At 39.3% G+C, this 15,319-nt stretch overlaps 1 protein-coding gene across 4 annotated transcripts in view; it reads right to left on the reverse strand.

The window, feature by feature from the left end:
- Positions 1-306: 306 nt before the first annotated feature.
- The window catches only part of LOC109958143 (rho GTPase-activating protein 6), a 19,399-nt gene continuing 4,386 nt past the window's right edge, over positions 307-15,319 (reverse strand). Inside the window, exons 2-14 of one of the 4 annotated variants that reach the window (XM_020596556.1) lie at positions 11,579-11,738; positions 10,932-11,003; positions 9,874-10,136; positions 9,478-9,673; positions 9,208-9,263; positions 8,964-9,114; positions 8,731-8,879; positions 6,508-6,687; positions 5,628-5,725; positions 5,182-5,417; positions 4,618-4,695; positions 4,476-4,541; positions 307-573 (exon numbers count right to left, since the gene is read on the reverse strand). In XM_020596556.1, the coding sequence (XP_020452212.1) occupies positions 461-573; positions 4,476-4,541; positions 4,618-4,695; positions 5,182-5,417; positions 5,628-5,725; positions 6,508-6,687; positions 8,731-8,879; positions 8,964-9,114; positions 9,208-9,263; positions 9,478-9,673; positions 9,874-10,136; positions 10,932-11,003; positions 11,579-11,738 (1,818 nt within the window). In that variant the 3' untranslated portion in view covers positions 307-460. Of the gene's footprint in view, positions 574-2,025; positions 2,201-3,715; positions 4,542-4,617; positions 4,696-5,181; positions 5,418-5,627; positions 5,726-6,507; positions 6,688-8,730; positions 8,880-8,963; positions 9,115-9,207; positions 9,264-9,477; positions 9,674-9,873; positions 10,137-10,931; positions 11,004-11,578; positions 11,739-14,698; positions 14,909-15,319 lie in introns of those variants that run through there. The other 3 variants (XM_020596557.1, XM_020596555.1, XM_020596554.1) reach the window with 3 other exon arrangements.

Here is a 15,319-nt window from a genome sequence, read left to right on the forward strand (position 1 = left end):
ATTAATTGCTGTACAATGTTACTCCCCAGCAAAGGTCATGGAAATACATTTTCAGAGACAATAGAGGACAAGTGGAAATATACTGCAAATGTGCACAAAATAGCTTCTGGTCCCGACTTTTTGAAAATGTAAATGCAGCACATAAACTCGATGCAACAGTTTTGTTTGACATAAATTTATTTGTTACATTTTCAAAACAGCAGCAGGAAACTGGGAGGAACATTTGGAACTAGGAAATAAATCCTTGAGGTCAGTGAGCATCTAAAATCTATAGCAAATTATTGAAAAGCAGTACATTATATAGTCTAGAGTTGGCAGGGCAAAAAAAATGGACCGAGGCTTTGTAGCATTTAAGTGTTTTGTGGTATAATTGGCATCTTAATGAGCTTCACTGAGCTCTATTTTGGTTCCACAGAGATTTGTATATCAATCTTGACCTTGAAACCCAGGGCCAGGACTCTCATGTTTCTGGATACTCAGCCTCATTTTGGCTGTGACCTTCTACTGTCCTCCCTGCAGCTGCTCGTGATGCCAGCGAGCGGATGGACCCCTGCTGGGAAGAGATGCAGCTCTCTGCCAAAGGATCGATTTGCATCCATTAGTAGTGCAAAGAAAGGATGCAAAGTGAAATATTTGATTGTTTGCTTTCAGGAGGCAGGTCACAAATGAAGAAAAAGCATCTCCAGATGGCTTTTCCAATGTTTTGCTTATTTGCGATTAGACTATTGAATTCAGTAGTGTTAAGACAGACTATGCCATTTTGTGGTGCAGATGCAAAAAGGAAGGCAAACAGTAGTAAGGATAGATTCTCTGTAAAGTACACACAGACATCCTGTTCTGTCCCTTTGTTCCTGTCAGAATGGGGCTTGTGTGGTGGCCTAGAAAGTTTAACCACAAATTACAGTGTTGAGGAAATCCCCTGGCTTTGTTCAACAGGGAAGAGTTTAATAATTAGGACAAGAAGGTTCACTGTCCAAACATGATCTTAATACACACGATTTAAAAATATACTTTAAATGTTTAATTATAATTCACTCTGTTAGATTACATACTTCCAGTAATCATAATCATTTCCATAACTTTAGGGAATGGTGTTTCCTCAAATTTGAATTCCCAGAGTATTTAAAACTATCTGTAATTTGCATATTTCAATGGCAGACATGTTCTTGCTTAAAACATTTGTTTATTGTATAGTTACTGGCCCAACTCAGCACAGATCTTGTATTTTTATTCACATGAAACAAGATTTATATAAAAACTGCCATATTTCATATTACATGAAATCACTGCCATTTTAATCAAAGACGTCTAATAGGAATGAAACCTAACTAGCAACTATTCATGAATTATTAAATCCCACTGTATTACTGTAGGTCAACAGTGTTCAGCCTGAAGACACAAGGAAACTAAACCAAAGGAAACCATTTGCTGGTCTTATATTGCCCTCTTGTGGCCAACTCGGGTGATTGTTTCAATGGGTTCTGGACTAAAAGGTAGTTGTACTAGGGAGCAGCGTTGTGCTTACAATAAGTAATCACTTGATTTAACATCATGCTGATTCATAAATAAACTCCTAAGGGAAAGGGTCAAGTTACACTGTTAGGTGGCACCAGAAAACATCTCTCCCACTGGAATCTAATATGTGCCCTACTGGCTTTTTTTTTTTTTTTACATTGGTGGCAATATAGTTACATTTGTAATCTGTGACCACTTTAAAAAGGTATACACACAAATATATGTCATCACATATGCAGAAGCAGGCTAACATTAGAAATAAAATGTAAATAGTTTCATACTTGCAACTGCCTCCCAAAGGTATAATATGTATGAAATTGAAATACAGCATAGAATAAACCTCCCTGCCTTAACTACCTTCTGAGGTACAATGGAGAGATGCCATTAATATCCTATTTTTCTTTTTTTTTATTATACAACTAACTTGTTTTTATTTTTACAGCAATTTAGCATATTGTATATGTATGTGGTTTTATAAATTCCAAAATATAGGGATTGTTAAGTGTCTAATTTTATCCCACAAATCTTTGCAGTTTGCTAAACTTAGGATGTGTGCACAACGTCAGAGACAAAACAAATATCTGACATCAACAGCTGTGTCCTCAGGAGCCTGGTCAATCCAGACTGATGCCAGTAAAGAAAGAAAACAATACATAACTTTGAGTTGTGATCTGTTTCCATTGAACTGAAAGATATAAGACAGGACAAGCTGAGATTAGTTTTATGAAGAAATAAGAAATAAATCACATTTTATTAAGCAGTGACTGGAAAAAGTACAGATAAGTCATTGGCATTAAATTACAAAGTACTCTAAATTTACAAATAAGATAGACCCTTGTAAATAATGCTGCTTATTAATCATGTTTACATCTCAATCACAAAAATTACATGTACATATACATAGAAAACAACAGCCGAAATGTGACTGTACTCTATTACACTTAATATAATGTAACAACCCATATTCAAAACATATCCTGCAGTTTTTGTTTTCAAAAATAAAAATCTAGACTTTGGTGCTCTGCAGTATTTCTGCAGCTAAGAATATTACAGCTGGAGCCTGTAGCAATACTCAATATTAAAGTACAGTCATGGGCAAAATTATTGGAACTCCTGTATTTCTGTCAGATAACGCATCACTTCTCCCAGAAAAATGTAAGACCCATGACCTCTGACACTTTCTGACACTGGGCCTTACACTGCGCCCAAGAATTCATTGGTAGTCTTCAGATTTCATAATGCTATACACGTAGTCAAGACTTCCAGTGCCTGAAGCAGCAACGTGACCCCAAAACATCAGTGAACCTCCACCGTGTTTGACTGTAGGGACTGTGTTCTTTTCTTTGAAGGCCTCGTTTCGTTTTCTGAAAACAGTAAAATGATGTGCTCGACCAAAAGGCTCTATTTTAGTCTCATCTGTGCACAGGGTATTCTCCCAGAAGGACTGTGGCTTCCTCAGGCAAGTTTTGCCAAACTTTGTTATGTTTCTGTCAGCAGGGGGTCCCCCTGGGTCCCCTATCATAACATCCCTTGTCATTCAGATGTGCAACCTGACACTGTTGCACCCTGTGCCTGCAGGTCAGTTTGAATTTGTTTAAAAATTGATCAAGGTCCTTCATCCACCATTCGAACAATCCTTCGTTGCACTCTGTCATCCATTTTTCTCTTTCGTCCACGTCCAGGGAGATTAGCTACAGCGCCATGGGCTGTAAACATCTTGATAATGTTGTGCACAGTGGACACAGGAACAGCCAGATGTCTGGAGATGGACTTGGAGCCTCGAGACTGTCCAGGCTTTTCCACTATGGTGGTTCTCAGATCCTCAGACACTTCTTTGCTCTTCTTTCTTTCCTTCATGCTCAGTGTGGTCCACACCACAAAAAAGACTGGAAGTGTGGTTTATATTCTCTTTGCTGCTTAAAGTGCCTTAGATTTTGTGTTACTTATCTACTTTATATTTCATTTGTATTTTGTGGCATTTATGTGGACGGCAAAGTAAGAATTTCATTGTACAGGGAAACACGTTTCCTAACTGTGCATATGACAAATAAACACTTGGACTTGGACTTGGACTATACAGCCAGTACCTGTTGACTGCTCCAGGTGAGTTTCATTACAAATTACAGGAGCAGCACATGCTTTTAACTATTTCTGATGATTTTGAAGATGATTTTGATTCTGATGATATATATAGATATATACACAATATATATCTATATATCTATATATATAGATATATAGATATATATGTATATATGCACGAGATAACATCCCCGCAAAATAATACAACAGTAATAACACATCTAAGAAACAGGTGGTGTAAAGTTCTGCTGGTCTATCGAGAAATTTTAACTGGCACAATTACAGATAAACAGTAGTGTTCAGTATCTGGTCATGTGACAGGAAACAGACTCCACCTCTAAAAGCAATCTTCAGTGTAGTTCAGAGTCAGCTGAAGCATCACACCAAGGTTTCTGGCAGATTGTCTGCATTTTCTTTTGACAGTATCTGCAATATATGAAACCTCTTTGTCTGCGGATCCAGTGTAGCAGGGCAATTTTCCTGCCCAGGCCCAGAGGAGTCTACTGTATCTACAGTCTGGGGGGCAGGGCTCTGTCTGGACTGTTGTGGGGTTTGGGGAGCAGGCTGATGCTTGAAGAGGGAGGGTGCAGAGTGAGAAATATGGTTCTCCCTCAGAGGCCTGGAGTAGTGGAGCGGAGACAAATTATCCACTCTGACCTTAAACAGTGGACATGCAGGGCATTCTGTCCTTTCTGCTAAGTTGTCCAAGCTAATGGCTGCTGATTGGCTACTCAGTCCCTGATGTAATGATGATCCTGGTTGACTCTGTCTACTCTGATCACGAGGACCACTGCTGCTATGAGTCACTGAGAGGTGTGGCTTGCATTCCAAAATACCCAATAAGGTTTGTCTTGGTCTGATGGGCAACATGTTGTTACCTTGGTGACAGCTCAGCCCCTCTGATGATCCATAGGACTCACATTCCAACATGTCTCCAGGGGAGCCTGGAAGAAAACGTTCAAAACATCAGCGATCACCTCAAAGAACATCTGCAAAAACATGTGAAGATGATTATATTACCAGTGATGTGATGGCCAGTGAAATCTTTACTGAGCAGCTCATTCCAGAAATGGTCATTGTCACAAATTGTTGAAGCCTCTAACAGAAACAAATGAATGAAGAGGAATATTACTTTGGTTTAATGGACCATTGCATCAATGTAAAATATAACAGAGCCAAAGTTATGTTATTTTTTTAAAGGTACTTTCTATTCCCTTGGCCTTAACAATCTTTCTTTCACCTGTCTTTTTGAAAAGCCAGTAAAATTTGAACATCTCATCATAAGAGCTATACCAATGACTGTCTACCTATTCAAATTCATTTTCAATGTCACTTTTAAAATGGCTCAGCAACAGTTAAACATGTTTGGATCTTTGCTTATTCACAGGCTTTTACCAAGAGTTGAATACAGAGATCAATATCTGTGTCACATCTCTGTGGTGAATGTGAAACAGCCAGCAGCCGTTTAGCTTAGCTTAGTTACAGATGGGAAATGGTGAAAACAGGTAGCTTATTTCCCAAAATGTCTAACTAAACTTTTACATTATACTTTATAATAGCAATTGTGCAAATAATTTAGTTCACCTTTGTCAGTAGAGAGTGTAGGGGAAGTGCTGCCAGATCCATGTTTTGAACGACCACTGGGTTTGAACTGCCCTGAAAGTCTGGCTTCCCTGTCTGAGAGTGGACTGCTCTCTGACAGGACAGGGGAGTTGTTGTCATAAGGAGACACCGCTCTGCTAGATGCTTTACTGGAATCACTGGACAAATATCTCTCAGTCAGAGAGAAGGACTCTTCTGTTCTAAGAATCATTGGATGTCTGCAGAAACAAATAGATGACAATCTGATTATTTAACTTTAAGTACTACATAAACTGTCTTACACAAATATAGCATCGTAGAGGAACCGGGAGGCATAATGCATGCTTTATTTTGATTGTTTGGGCACTTGCACAGGGGGACAGCACACATACACACACATTAGCATGCAGTCACACAAACAAACACAGAGACAAAATGCGGAAACTCACGAGGACTGAGATGCCTTCCTCCGCAGTAAGTAATCCACAACATCAGGATCAGTTTCTAGCAAACTCATCAGCACTTCATTCTGCAGGTCTGGGGGAACCTGGGAGAACCAAAACTCTGTTTTACTGAAGCTTATTATAAAGAATGATGATGTATTTTTTTCTTACATTTAGTATGTCACATTTCAACTGAAAAGAATTAAACAGGTACATAAAGTATGCATCTAACAAATGAATTAGTCTCTGCACTGCATACAAATACCAGAGAAGCATCTTTTTTTAAAGTTTACCACATTCACTAACTTGTTTTTGTACACCTACAATTTTACATTCCCAGTATTAATGCAACATGTACTATAACAAGGACAAGATGATGCTTGTATGATATAAGGAGGAAATAACTGGCAGCAGTTTAAAAAGACTGTATTAATGATGCAGAGAAATTAGCTCTTTTTGCCTTAACTGAAAAATTTTTTAGCTACTCCAGTTAAATGCATCTGCACTTACGTTTCTGGTGAAAAGCAGAAAACATAATGTCCTTGGAAACCAAACAGAGGCTGGGTTGGCACATATTAACCTCTCCAGTGAGCCTAGTCATTTGCCATTCACTGAAAAGAGTATTCACTAAACTTAATTTTACAAGGTTTGGGACAAAAAACCAAATTGTATGAATTTCTGTCTTTTGCTGTGATACTTCAGCACTTTGCTTTGTAAAAGCTTAATCCTTCTCTAAACCCATAAAGCTCAGTAGGTGGCTCCAGTACAGTAATGTTTTCCCAATTGGGATTCTATTTATTAAACCCAGGCCTGTGTTGAATTGTTTTAACGCCTTTTGGTTTGCAGTAAGGTTTACCAGACAAATTACAAATTAAGGATGAGTTACCATAAATAATGCAGCAAATGCATTAATCATCCTTTGGACCACACTGATGATGACTGAACTCTCCTCTGCACGGGCGAAACTCTCCACTGCAAACTCTTTGTCAGAAGTTTTCTGTTTGCGCAAGAGGTTGGGTCCAAAGATGGTGGCCAAATTGAGTGATGTCATCTTGTTCCCTGTGATCTAAACAAATCAGAAGACAGGATTTAGCTGTATGGACAGACATTCTACCAAATATATGCATGTGCACACACAAGCACTTTAAGTGGTTAGTGTGATATGGTGGATGACAGTCCTTCAGCTACAGCAAAATACAAGCAGCCCAACAACCTGTCATGGTAGAATACAAGTAAGATTTATTCTTTTTTTTTTAGCTAACTCATCTTATTCACCAGCTTTTTTAGTAAACCTCCCACATTCCAACCTAGAGTAACTGTCATCTGAAATTTTAAGTGTTATATGTAAAATGTTTTTGAGGCTAGTTATACTGAATAAACGATGACAGTGGAGCCAAAATATAGTTTCTTTTAATCTGCCCATGTTCTTACCAATGAAGAATCACTGTTGTAATAAAAGCAAGTCTTTTGCTGTAAACAGGCCCTCCTTGGCACACAGGACATGTTGGGAAGTGCACCTAACACAAGCTTGCCACCACCAATAAGGCAGGCTCTGCCATCTATTGCTCTAAGAGACCAAGCACATCAGTTTTTTCAACATTTCAGTATGTATGTTCTTGGACCAAGGCCAAGATAAACTGGATTTAAAACTGTGGGAAATGACTAATCTCCACTGTGAGCATTAATGCTCCAAAAGTAAGATTAACACGTAAAGATGATCATTGCTTAAAAGGGACTTTGGGCCTAGATTTAAAAGGAGAAGTGCAATCCAAAGTGCAAGGTCAGTTATTTTATATGTGAATACATGCATTACAATGCACCTTGTTATGCATAAAAAACATCAGGTGAAATGTAATTTACTGTAACAATGATAACCATTATATTCTCAGTCTGTCACATTAATTACCACATTAGAACCATACAATCTAACAGTGCGGTGTATGACAAAAGAGGAGAGTACAGACTGGCTTAATGGGGACAGAGAGACATAATATTATCTGCTGGGTGCAAAGAAGCAAATGTAAATGTTGAGATAAACTGTGTTTACAGAATGCATCACCACAGTGTCACAGCTTCTCTACATTTCCTGTAGTTTACAACACATAAAACTGGGGGAATGACAAATTATGACAAAACAGTATGGTATATATAGATGCATGGCATTTGTAAGTTCATTGTAATGCAGAGAATTGCTGGTTTTGCATCATTTAATCAAGATACCCACAATGGATCATCGTGCATAATGGTCCTGTGCTTTGGCATGGCAGTTTCTTCAAATTAGAGGCTGCAGATGTTACACATATCTGTCCTACTGCCTTCCAGTGACTGCTATGATTCATCATAATCACATTAAACTTGTGTAACAGTTTGTTCATGTTATTCAGCATTATTCCATGAAAGCTGTTCATTGCCTTTCTGTACCTGCAGGTGGAGTCAATAAGTTATGACATGAGTGAGTGACCTGCTGCCAAAAGAGCTGGTCCTCAAATGTTTATTCTCAATCAAGAACAAAGACCCAGTCTTCATCTCAATATTAACATCTTCTCTTGTGTTTACTCATGTGTTTATACTGTACAGTTGGCCCATTGACTGTAGAAGACATGGCAACTATGTCAGCTCCTGGAAGTGAAGCCACAGTGACTTCATCGCCCCCTGGTGGCTGGTTGCAATATAGGTCCCACCTCCTCTATGTTAGAGGATGTGACATGAAGCAAAATAAAAACTCAAAGTACAAATCAAATACATTTTTCATAGAGGTCACTTCTGTAGTTTGAGGTATATGTTATCACCCTGATGTGTGTATAAACAGTCATTTTTCCAGTAAGTTTGCTTTTAAAAAGTTATTTGATGATATAAAAAGAGGTGTGTTTCAGTTGATTTGACATCTTTGTCTAATGCTGTCACTCCACTTCAGGTTGCTACTGCACATAGCCTGGCTGCAAAACAGCAAGATGGCAGCTGCTGTACACACAACATTTTGGCTTCACTTTTACATAGCGGAGACCATGTCCATCATATATATGTCTTGTTACAGGCCACAAAGAAGCAGGTGTTGCTGGCACTCATCTTCCCACTGCTATATAAACAGAGCATGTACAGTTTTTTTTACCTTTTGTCCTTCGTTGTCCAAACTGTCTTCAGCATGGGCGGCCACAGTGGACAACAAGCAGAGGAGGCGCTGCAGCGTGTCGCTGTTACAGGGAGGAAGCAAAAATATCAGGAGCTGGATGGCACTCTCTTGGTCTTTATAATCCAGCACTGCAGAAAAAGAATTTCAAATAAACCAAAGGTAACACAAGAATTTTTCTCAATAAATGTGTGTGAAGTGAGTGCGCTCCTCACACATTGTGTTGATAAAGGCCGTGTAAAGATCTCTGGTCAGCAGGGGGTCAGGCAAGTCTCTGAGGAATTCTTTCAGCACCGCAGCTACATCATGGACACTGTTCTCCTCATCCAAGAGCACCTCCCATCCCTGGTCAAACTCTTCCCGAAGCTGTGTAAAACATTGTGACAAAAATACAGCTCAAAGTTCATGTCATTTATTAAAGTGCAGAGGTGTTTTAAAGCTAACCAGTTGGCACCGTACCTGCCGGACTCTCTTCTTGGAACTCCCGACACGGAAAATTCCAACTGTCTGCAGACCTAAGCAAAGATAAAGACGCTCTCTCAGTGTCAACGCTGTGGCTAATGTTCATCCTCAAAGACATCCAAACTGTACAATTCAACAGCATTTGTTTCATAAATTCTAAGCTTCCACAAAGATATGTTTCCATTTCTATGTTTAGCGTTATTCCTTTAGTGTCACTTTGTGTTACTATTCTTCTGAATGTTACTTTTGAACTCTGACTATGTGTACCATATTTTTCCAGGTGCTGGCAGCAGACGTTCACTACCCTGGGCACCTGTCTGTAAATAGGGTTAAGGCTGAGCTTTTTGTCATGGTGCCGCTTCCTGTTGCCAGCTGCCTCTTCTGGCAGAGACAGCTGGAGGGCCTCCAAGAGCCGAGACTGGTTATCATCAAGATCAGTGATGCAATCCACAGACACTCCACCCTGTCAAGCAGATGGGTAGTAACCATACATACAGTGACTGTGACTAATAAAATGTGGTGCAGTCATTTAACAGCTACATCATCCACCCACTAAGCCATTATCCAAACAGTTGCAAATTCCCAAGGGACTCAAGTGCACAATTGTATACTCTATTGTTCTACAATAGTATGTCAGATTTATCAACAGAAAGGCCTACGTACCCTCCTGCGTGTTCGTGGGGCTACATCAGGTGTGATTAGAAGAGATGATTCATTAGGGGTCTCAGAAGTGGAGCTAAGGGATGAGGTGCTGCTGGAGAAGTCTTTGGTTGCTCTTTTGAAGCCGGAGTTGAGCTCAAGGTATGACAGCATCAATTCAGTGGGGTCGCTGTGCTCCACCCGTAGGGGATCAAGCCGCTGTTTATGGGCACGGTCATTGGAAATGACTTGCATCAGCGGTATGCCAAACGCCTGGGGTGTAGTGTCTGTGTGAAGGGCAAGGGAAAGACAGGGAGACTCTTGCTGGCTCCAAATAAACCGGATTCTTTAGATGTGCCAGTTACAGTATATCTGCATATTATACATCTGACCTTCTGGATCTTGCTTTTTCTGTACACATTCCGTTGTGTTTGCATCCAATTTTTTATTCAAACTTTTAAATAAATGCTTCACAATAAACATGACAAGAGAAATGCCAAGCACACTGTTCTGCAGTACAATATTCAGAGTGAGGGAGCACATACTTTCTGAAGTCCCTTTGTAAACAAAACTGGTACAGAGGAAAGAGGAGGCTATGCCAGAGGATAGGCTGTAATAAATGAGCCACCACTTAAGATTGTTTTTATTTCCCTCGACTGCTTGTCTGACAGAGAACATCACTTTCCAGCCAAATTGTTGCGGCGGGTGGGGCAGCGATGGGGCTCTCTCTGAGACTTCTTTACAGTACTGTAAAGATTCTGAATCACCAAGTTCTCCATGGGCATAAACATCTGAGAATGTCTTCTTAAATCTGTCTATACAACTTTAGCCAAAAGAATAAAACTGTATCTCTTCAGGTGGCAGCAGTTCACTGGGCTAGAAACTGGAGGGGAAGAAACATCTGACAGAAATCAGTGGCTCTAACCTAAAACCTAAAAATAAATATTATCACTGAGTGGGTGTGTGTGTAAAGGAGAGCACTACATGACTGTTAGATCATGTTTAATAAGGCAGTGAGAGCTCCTTAAAAAAAGGAAAAACAGCTATGGCTTCAAATTAGAGCATATTCTGAACCACATTACCTTTCTCTTTGTTCTTCTCTTTAGCTAATGAATCCAACTTCCTCCTAAGTAACCTCCTGTGCTTGTGTCCACCTGAAATGAGACAGATTTGTTACACTTACATACAGAACCTTATAGATAATATGCTGTTACACAATTCACCAGAGCTAACACAAATAAACAGGCGTGTCAAGACAAACATGGGAGGTAGCTCCTAACCCCTACACAAGAGTGTGCTTTTTCATAAGACAGTGGCAACACAAGTTTTAAAAGTTATCTTTTCTTTGTTCACAACCATAAACTGCATTCTTAAAGGACAGAATGACAGTAGACGGCAAGGATGTTTCCTACCGTAAATCAGGATAAGAAAGCTATGTGGAAAATTAACCCAGTTTGAAAACATTTTCAGTGTGCAGCGATGAATCAGCCTGTCACTGTAAAATGAAAGTAGACAAGTTCATGCCATGGAAAGAAATCATGCAGCAGTGGGAGGTTATGAGCACTATACCCTTGCACAACAAAAAAGAAAGAGAGAAGGAAACATTTCCTGAGCTTTTGCTATTCAGCATTTTTTGTTAGACATGCTGTGACAGGCTGTTGCCTGGGAGACCACAACAACTTGGCGCATAAAACGGGGACCGTAAGTGCATGTGTGTGTGTTTGAATACATTTAGGGATGGCGATGTGGCAGCCCAGGTCACGATCCCGAAGCAATCGCCTGAAGGCCACATCCTGGAGACGAACCCTTTCCAGCTCTGAGAGGTTTTGCAAAGGGACGGGCTTCAGGCCAACGCGACGTCCTGGCACGCTGCTCCAGGTGAAGTTACCCTGAGGACACACACACACACACATTGTTGTCACAGTTCATGACCAGCCATTCTCTACAAATCACCAAGTATGCATAGACTGGCATGCTGTATCTACAGTGACATGCTGTATCTACAGTATGCTTCACTTGCCAGCTGAAAATGAAGACATTAAAATCTGATGTTACTCCATAGATTTCTGAATAATCGATCACCAAAAATGAACATAAAAACACTCTGTAAGCAGCACTAGAAGTAAACATTGCTCATTGCCCATAAAGTCATTCTGATGGTTTAGTACTGTACTAATGACAGGGCAAATAATCTGATCAGAAATCCTCAACCCCTGAGCATCTTGATCCAGCACAGTCAAGCCAGTCATATGAGTCTTGTTCCAAAGAGGCGTAGTAAATCATTATCAGGATAAGGCTTACACTAATTGAAAATTGGGGGAGCTAATATAGAACGGGTATATGAAATTAAATTTCTAGGTGTCATAGTTGATGACAAATTCTCCTGGAAATCGCATATCAGATATGTTCAGAACAAAATAGCAAAAAATATATTGATATTGGCAAGGGTTAGATATATTTTGGACGGGAAAGCACTACGCATTTTGTATTCTTCATTGATTTTACCATACTTAGAGTATGGCGTTGAAAACTGGGGAAATACATACAAAAGCTCACTTCAACCATTGTATATATTACAAAAAAGAGCGATAAGAATTGTGCATAAGATGGGGTATAGGGATCACACCAATGGAGCTTTTTGTGGGTGTGGTGTATGAATGTTAACACTTTGTAATAATTCGTTAGTATATTACTTGTGTGGTGTAGAAGACAATTATCTAAGAATGTAATTATGTAAGAATGTTAACACTCTGTTATATTTCTTTAGTATATTACTTGTGTTGTGTAGAAGAGAATTATCTATGTAGAGATACTGCTTGCAAACCAATGATGGTAAGATGATGTCATGGGGTAGGACTGGATAAGTCTGACTTCTTCCTACTCCATTCAAGCATGTACTAGGTATAAGCAAGTTGATATTGGATTAGCATTTGTTGGATATGTGTAAAATTATGTGTGTTGATATATCAACTGTCTTTACATGCTTGAAAGAATAAATAAATCAAATCAAATCAAATCAAAGATACTAAAATTACTGTCACCCAGGATAAAAGTAAGCAAGAAATCCTCAGTTTCAAAGCTGGAGCTCAGAAACATTTATGCATGGGAAATTACTTTGACAGTAAGTACTAAAATTACTGTCACCCAGGATAAAAGTAAGCAAGAAATCCTCAGTTTCAAAGCTGGAGCTCAGAAACATTTATGCATGGGAAATTACTTTTACAGTAATCAATCACTAATGTCCTTCCAGTTGAAGATGTAACCCTTCAACATTGTTTACAATGCATACAATTATGCAGTGAGAGAGTCATGTTAGCGGTTGTTTACCCATTTTGTTCAGACATTCCTCTGATGTGAGCATATGGGAGTGGAAACTTTATGGGTTTATCTGATGTGATGCTGGATTCCCACAGTTTCTGTCCGCCAGTAAAGTGACGCCCTAAAATCAAAGCTTCTTACTTTATTTGAGGTATTACAAGTATTAACTACAGGCTTTTGAGGCAGGCAATACCCCTTTAGTGACTGCATAATAACTGATGGATCATGTCCCGACATGAGTTGTGACTGCACAATCACTTAGCAGTCATTGTCAAAGCTGGATGAAGTTACTGTTTCTTATCCTACCGAGCTCATGATTGCAGGGGTCACTGATGAGGCCAGTATTTTATCAGCTTAAAATGAAAATACCAAATCTGTCCTGGCTGCCTCTTAGGAAAAACACAAGCTATTTTGTCCATTTTGAAAGTAGTATTAACGATCAATCCTTCAATTAAACTTTTAAAATGCTCCTTTTAGTTTTTATTAATCTCTGTTTATTTAGAACAAAGCCAGGGATAAAAGAAGCATTTCTGTTGCAATGTGTTGACTGATTATTCATCAAAACCCTCTCCTGTTTCAGAGAGAACATCAAAGTGCACTTTCCTTGGCTGTGCAGGACCTAATTTTATATTGGAAGCCTTGTCGAAACACAAAGCTTTTGTTAGAGCTCCCTGGAATACAATGAGAGGAAACGTGCAAGGTAGTTCATACAATACAGAGAGCGAAAGCTCAGATTCCACTAATCAGCTGCACTTGGACGAGATCCAGTGAGGTCATGAATATTCCTCTGTGCTCTGAAAGACACTCAATTTGGCACCGTGGGAAGTATTTTCTATGAGAGCCATTACACTTTTCTAGAGATCTATACTAAATTCTGCACTGGATTTTTAAAAACTATATTTTTCTATAAATTACTCAGTCGTGGTCCTTTTTTTCCCAACAAATATTGTGCTGACAAAACCAAAATAATATCAGGGTGTCTTTTAAAGCTTGGAAACTACCAGCACCAACACACATTCATTTACATACATCTTGTTGTTCTTTAGATAGATAGATAGATAGATAGATAGATAGATAGATAGATAGATAGATAGATAGATAGATAGATAGATAGATAGATAGATAGATAGATGTGCACCAAATGGTAATGTCACACAATTAGCAACTGTTATTAACAAAAGCTTTTTGGAGGAAGGTACCGAATAAAGTTGAGCAAACGTTTAGATTCATATCAAAATGAGGAAGTGGAAGGAGGTGCACGTCTTGACTAAGTGTACAAAAATACTGGATATTTCTTGTAGTACTAGTGTGATGAGCCGATCTTGGGGGGGGATTCAATTAAACTAAAGCTCACTGAAACAACACTATATGCTTTCATAGGCCTTGGATGTTAAAGGTTTGGTTTTTACACACCTTTTAGGATATTTCTGTGTAATTGACCTCCACTATGGTGGTACTGAAAATCGCTCAGAAATCCAAGGAACTGTTCGCTTTGCTATTCTGAGACACACCAACAACCGCAGCTACTCACAAGATACTGGCTGCTTCGCTGGAGAAGGGGATCCCCCATTCCAAAGACTGCGGACGAGAGGTCGCCTGTCAAACTTGCAGAGCACCACTTCTTGCCATACTAACCGACGCCATCTGACTTTCAGGCGACACGCCCCGGACAGCCCACATGCATGCGGATACATCCCGGATCCAGGTCTGACTGAAAAGTGCAGCAAGTTCATGGACTGACTTGATGGTGAGACGCAATGCCCGTGACGAGCTCAGCAGGATAGTCATGCAAATGTAAATAAACAAATGCTTTCTAAAACATTATAGTGTCAGCGGTCCCTATCAAGACTGTTCTGATTAACGGGTAGCATTTTAAAGGCTTGTTCAACACAGTTTATTATAAAAATCGGCCACTTGGAGGATAAACCGCAGGTATCATCTCTCTAAATACGGTAATACAATAAGAGTCACTGTAGAAAATGAAACAAGTTCTAAACACCGCACCAAAATTGGCAAATAAACTCAAAGCGCACACAATTACCTTGTTTAATGTATTTGGACAATATAAGTTTGTCAAAATGCATTTTAACGACTCAGAGAATGGGGGAGAATATTCTCTAGAGATGAGACAATTTTGAAGATTCACAATATA

Source organism: Monopterus albus, unplaced genomic scaffold, assembly GCF_001952655.1.
Source record: "Monopterus albus unplaced genomic scaffold, M_albus_1.0 scaffold30.1, whole genome shotgun sequence".
Lineage (NCBI taxonomy): Eukaryota > Metazoa > Chordata > Actinopteri > Synbranchiformes > Synbranchidae > Monopterus > Monopterus albus.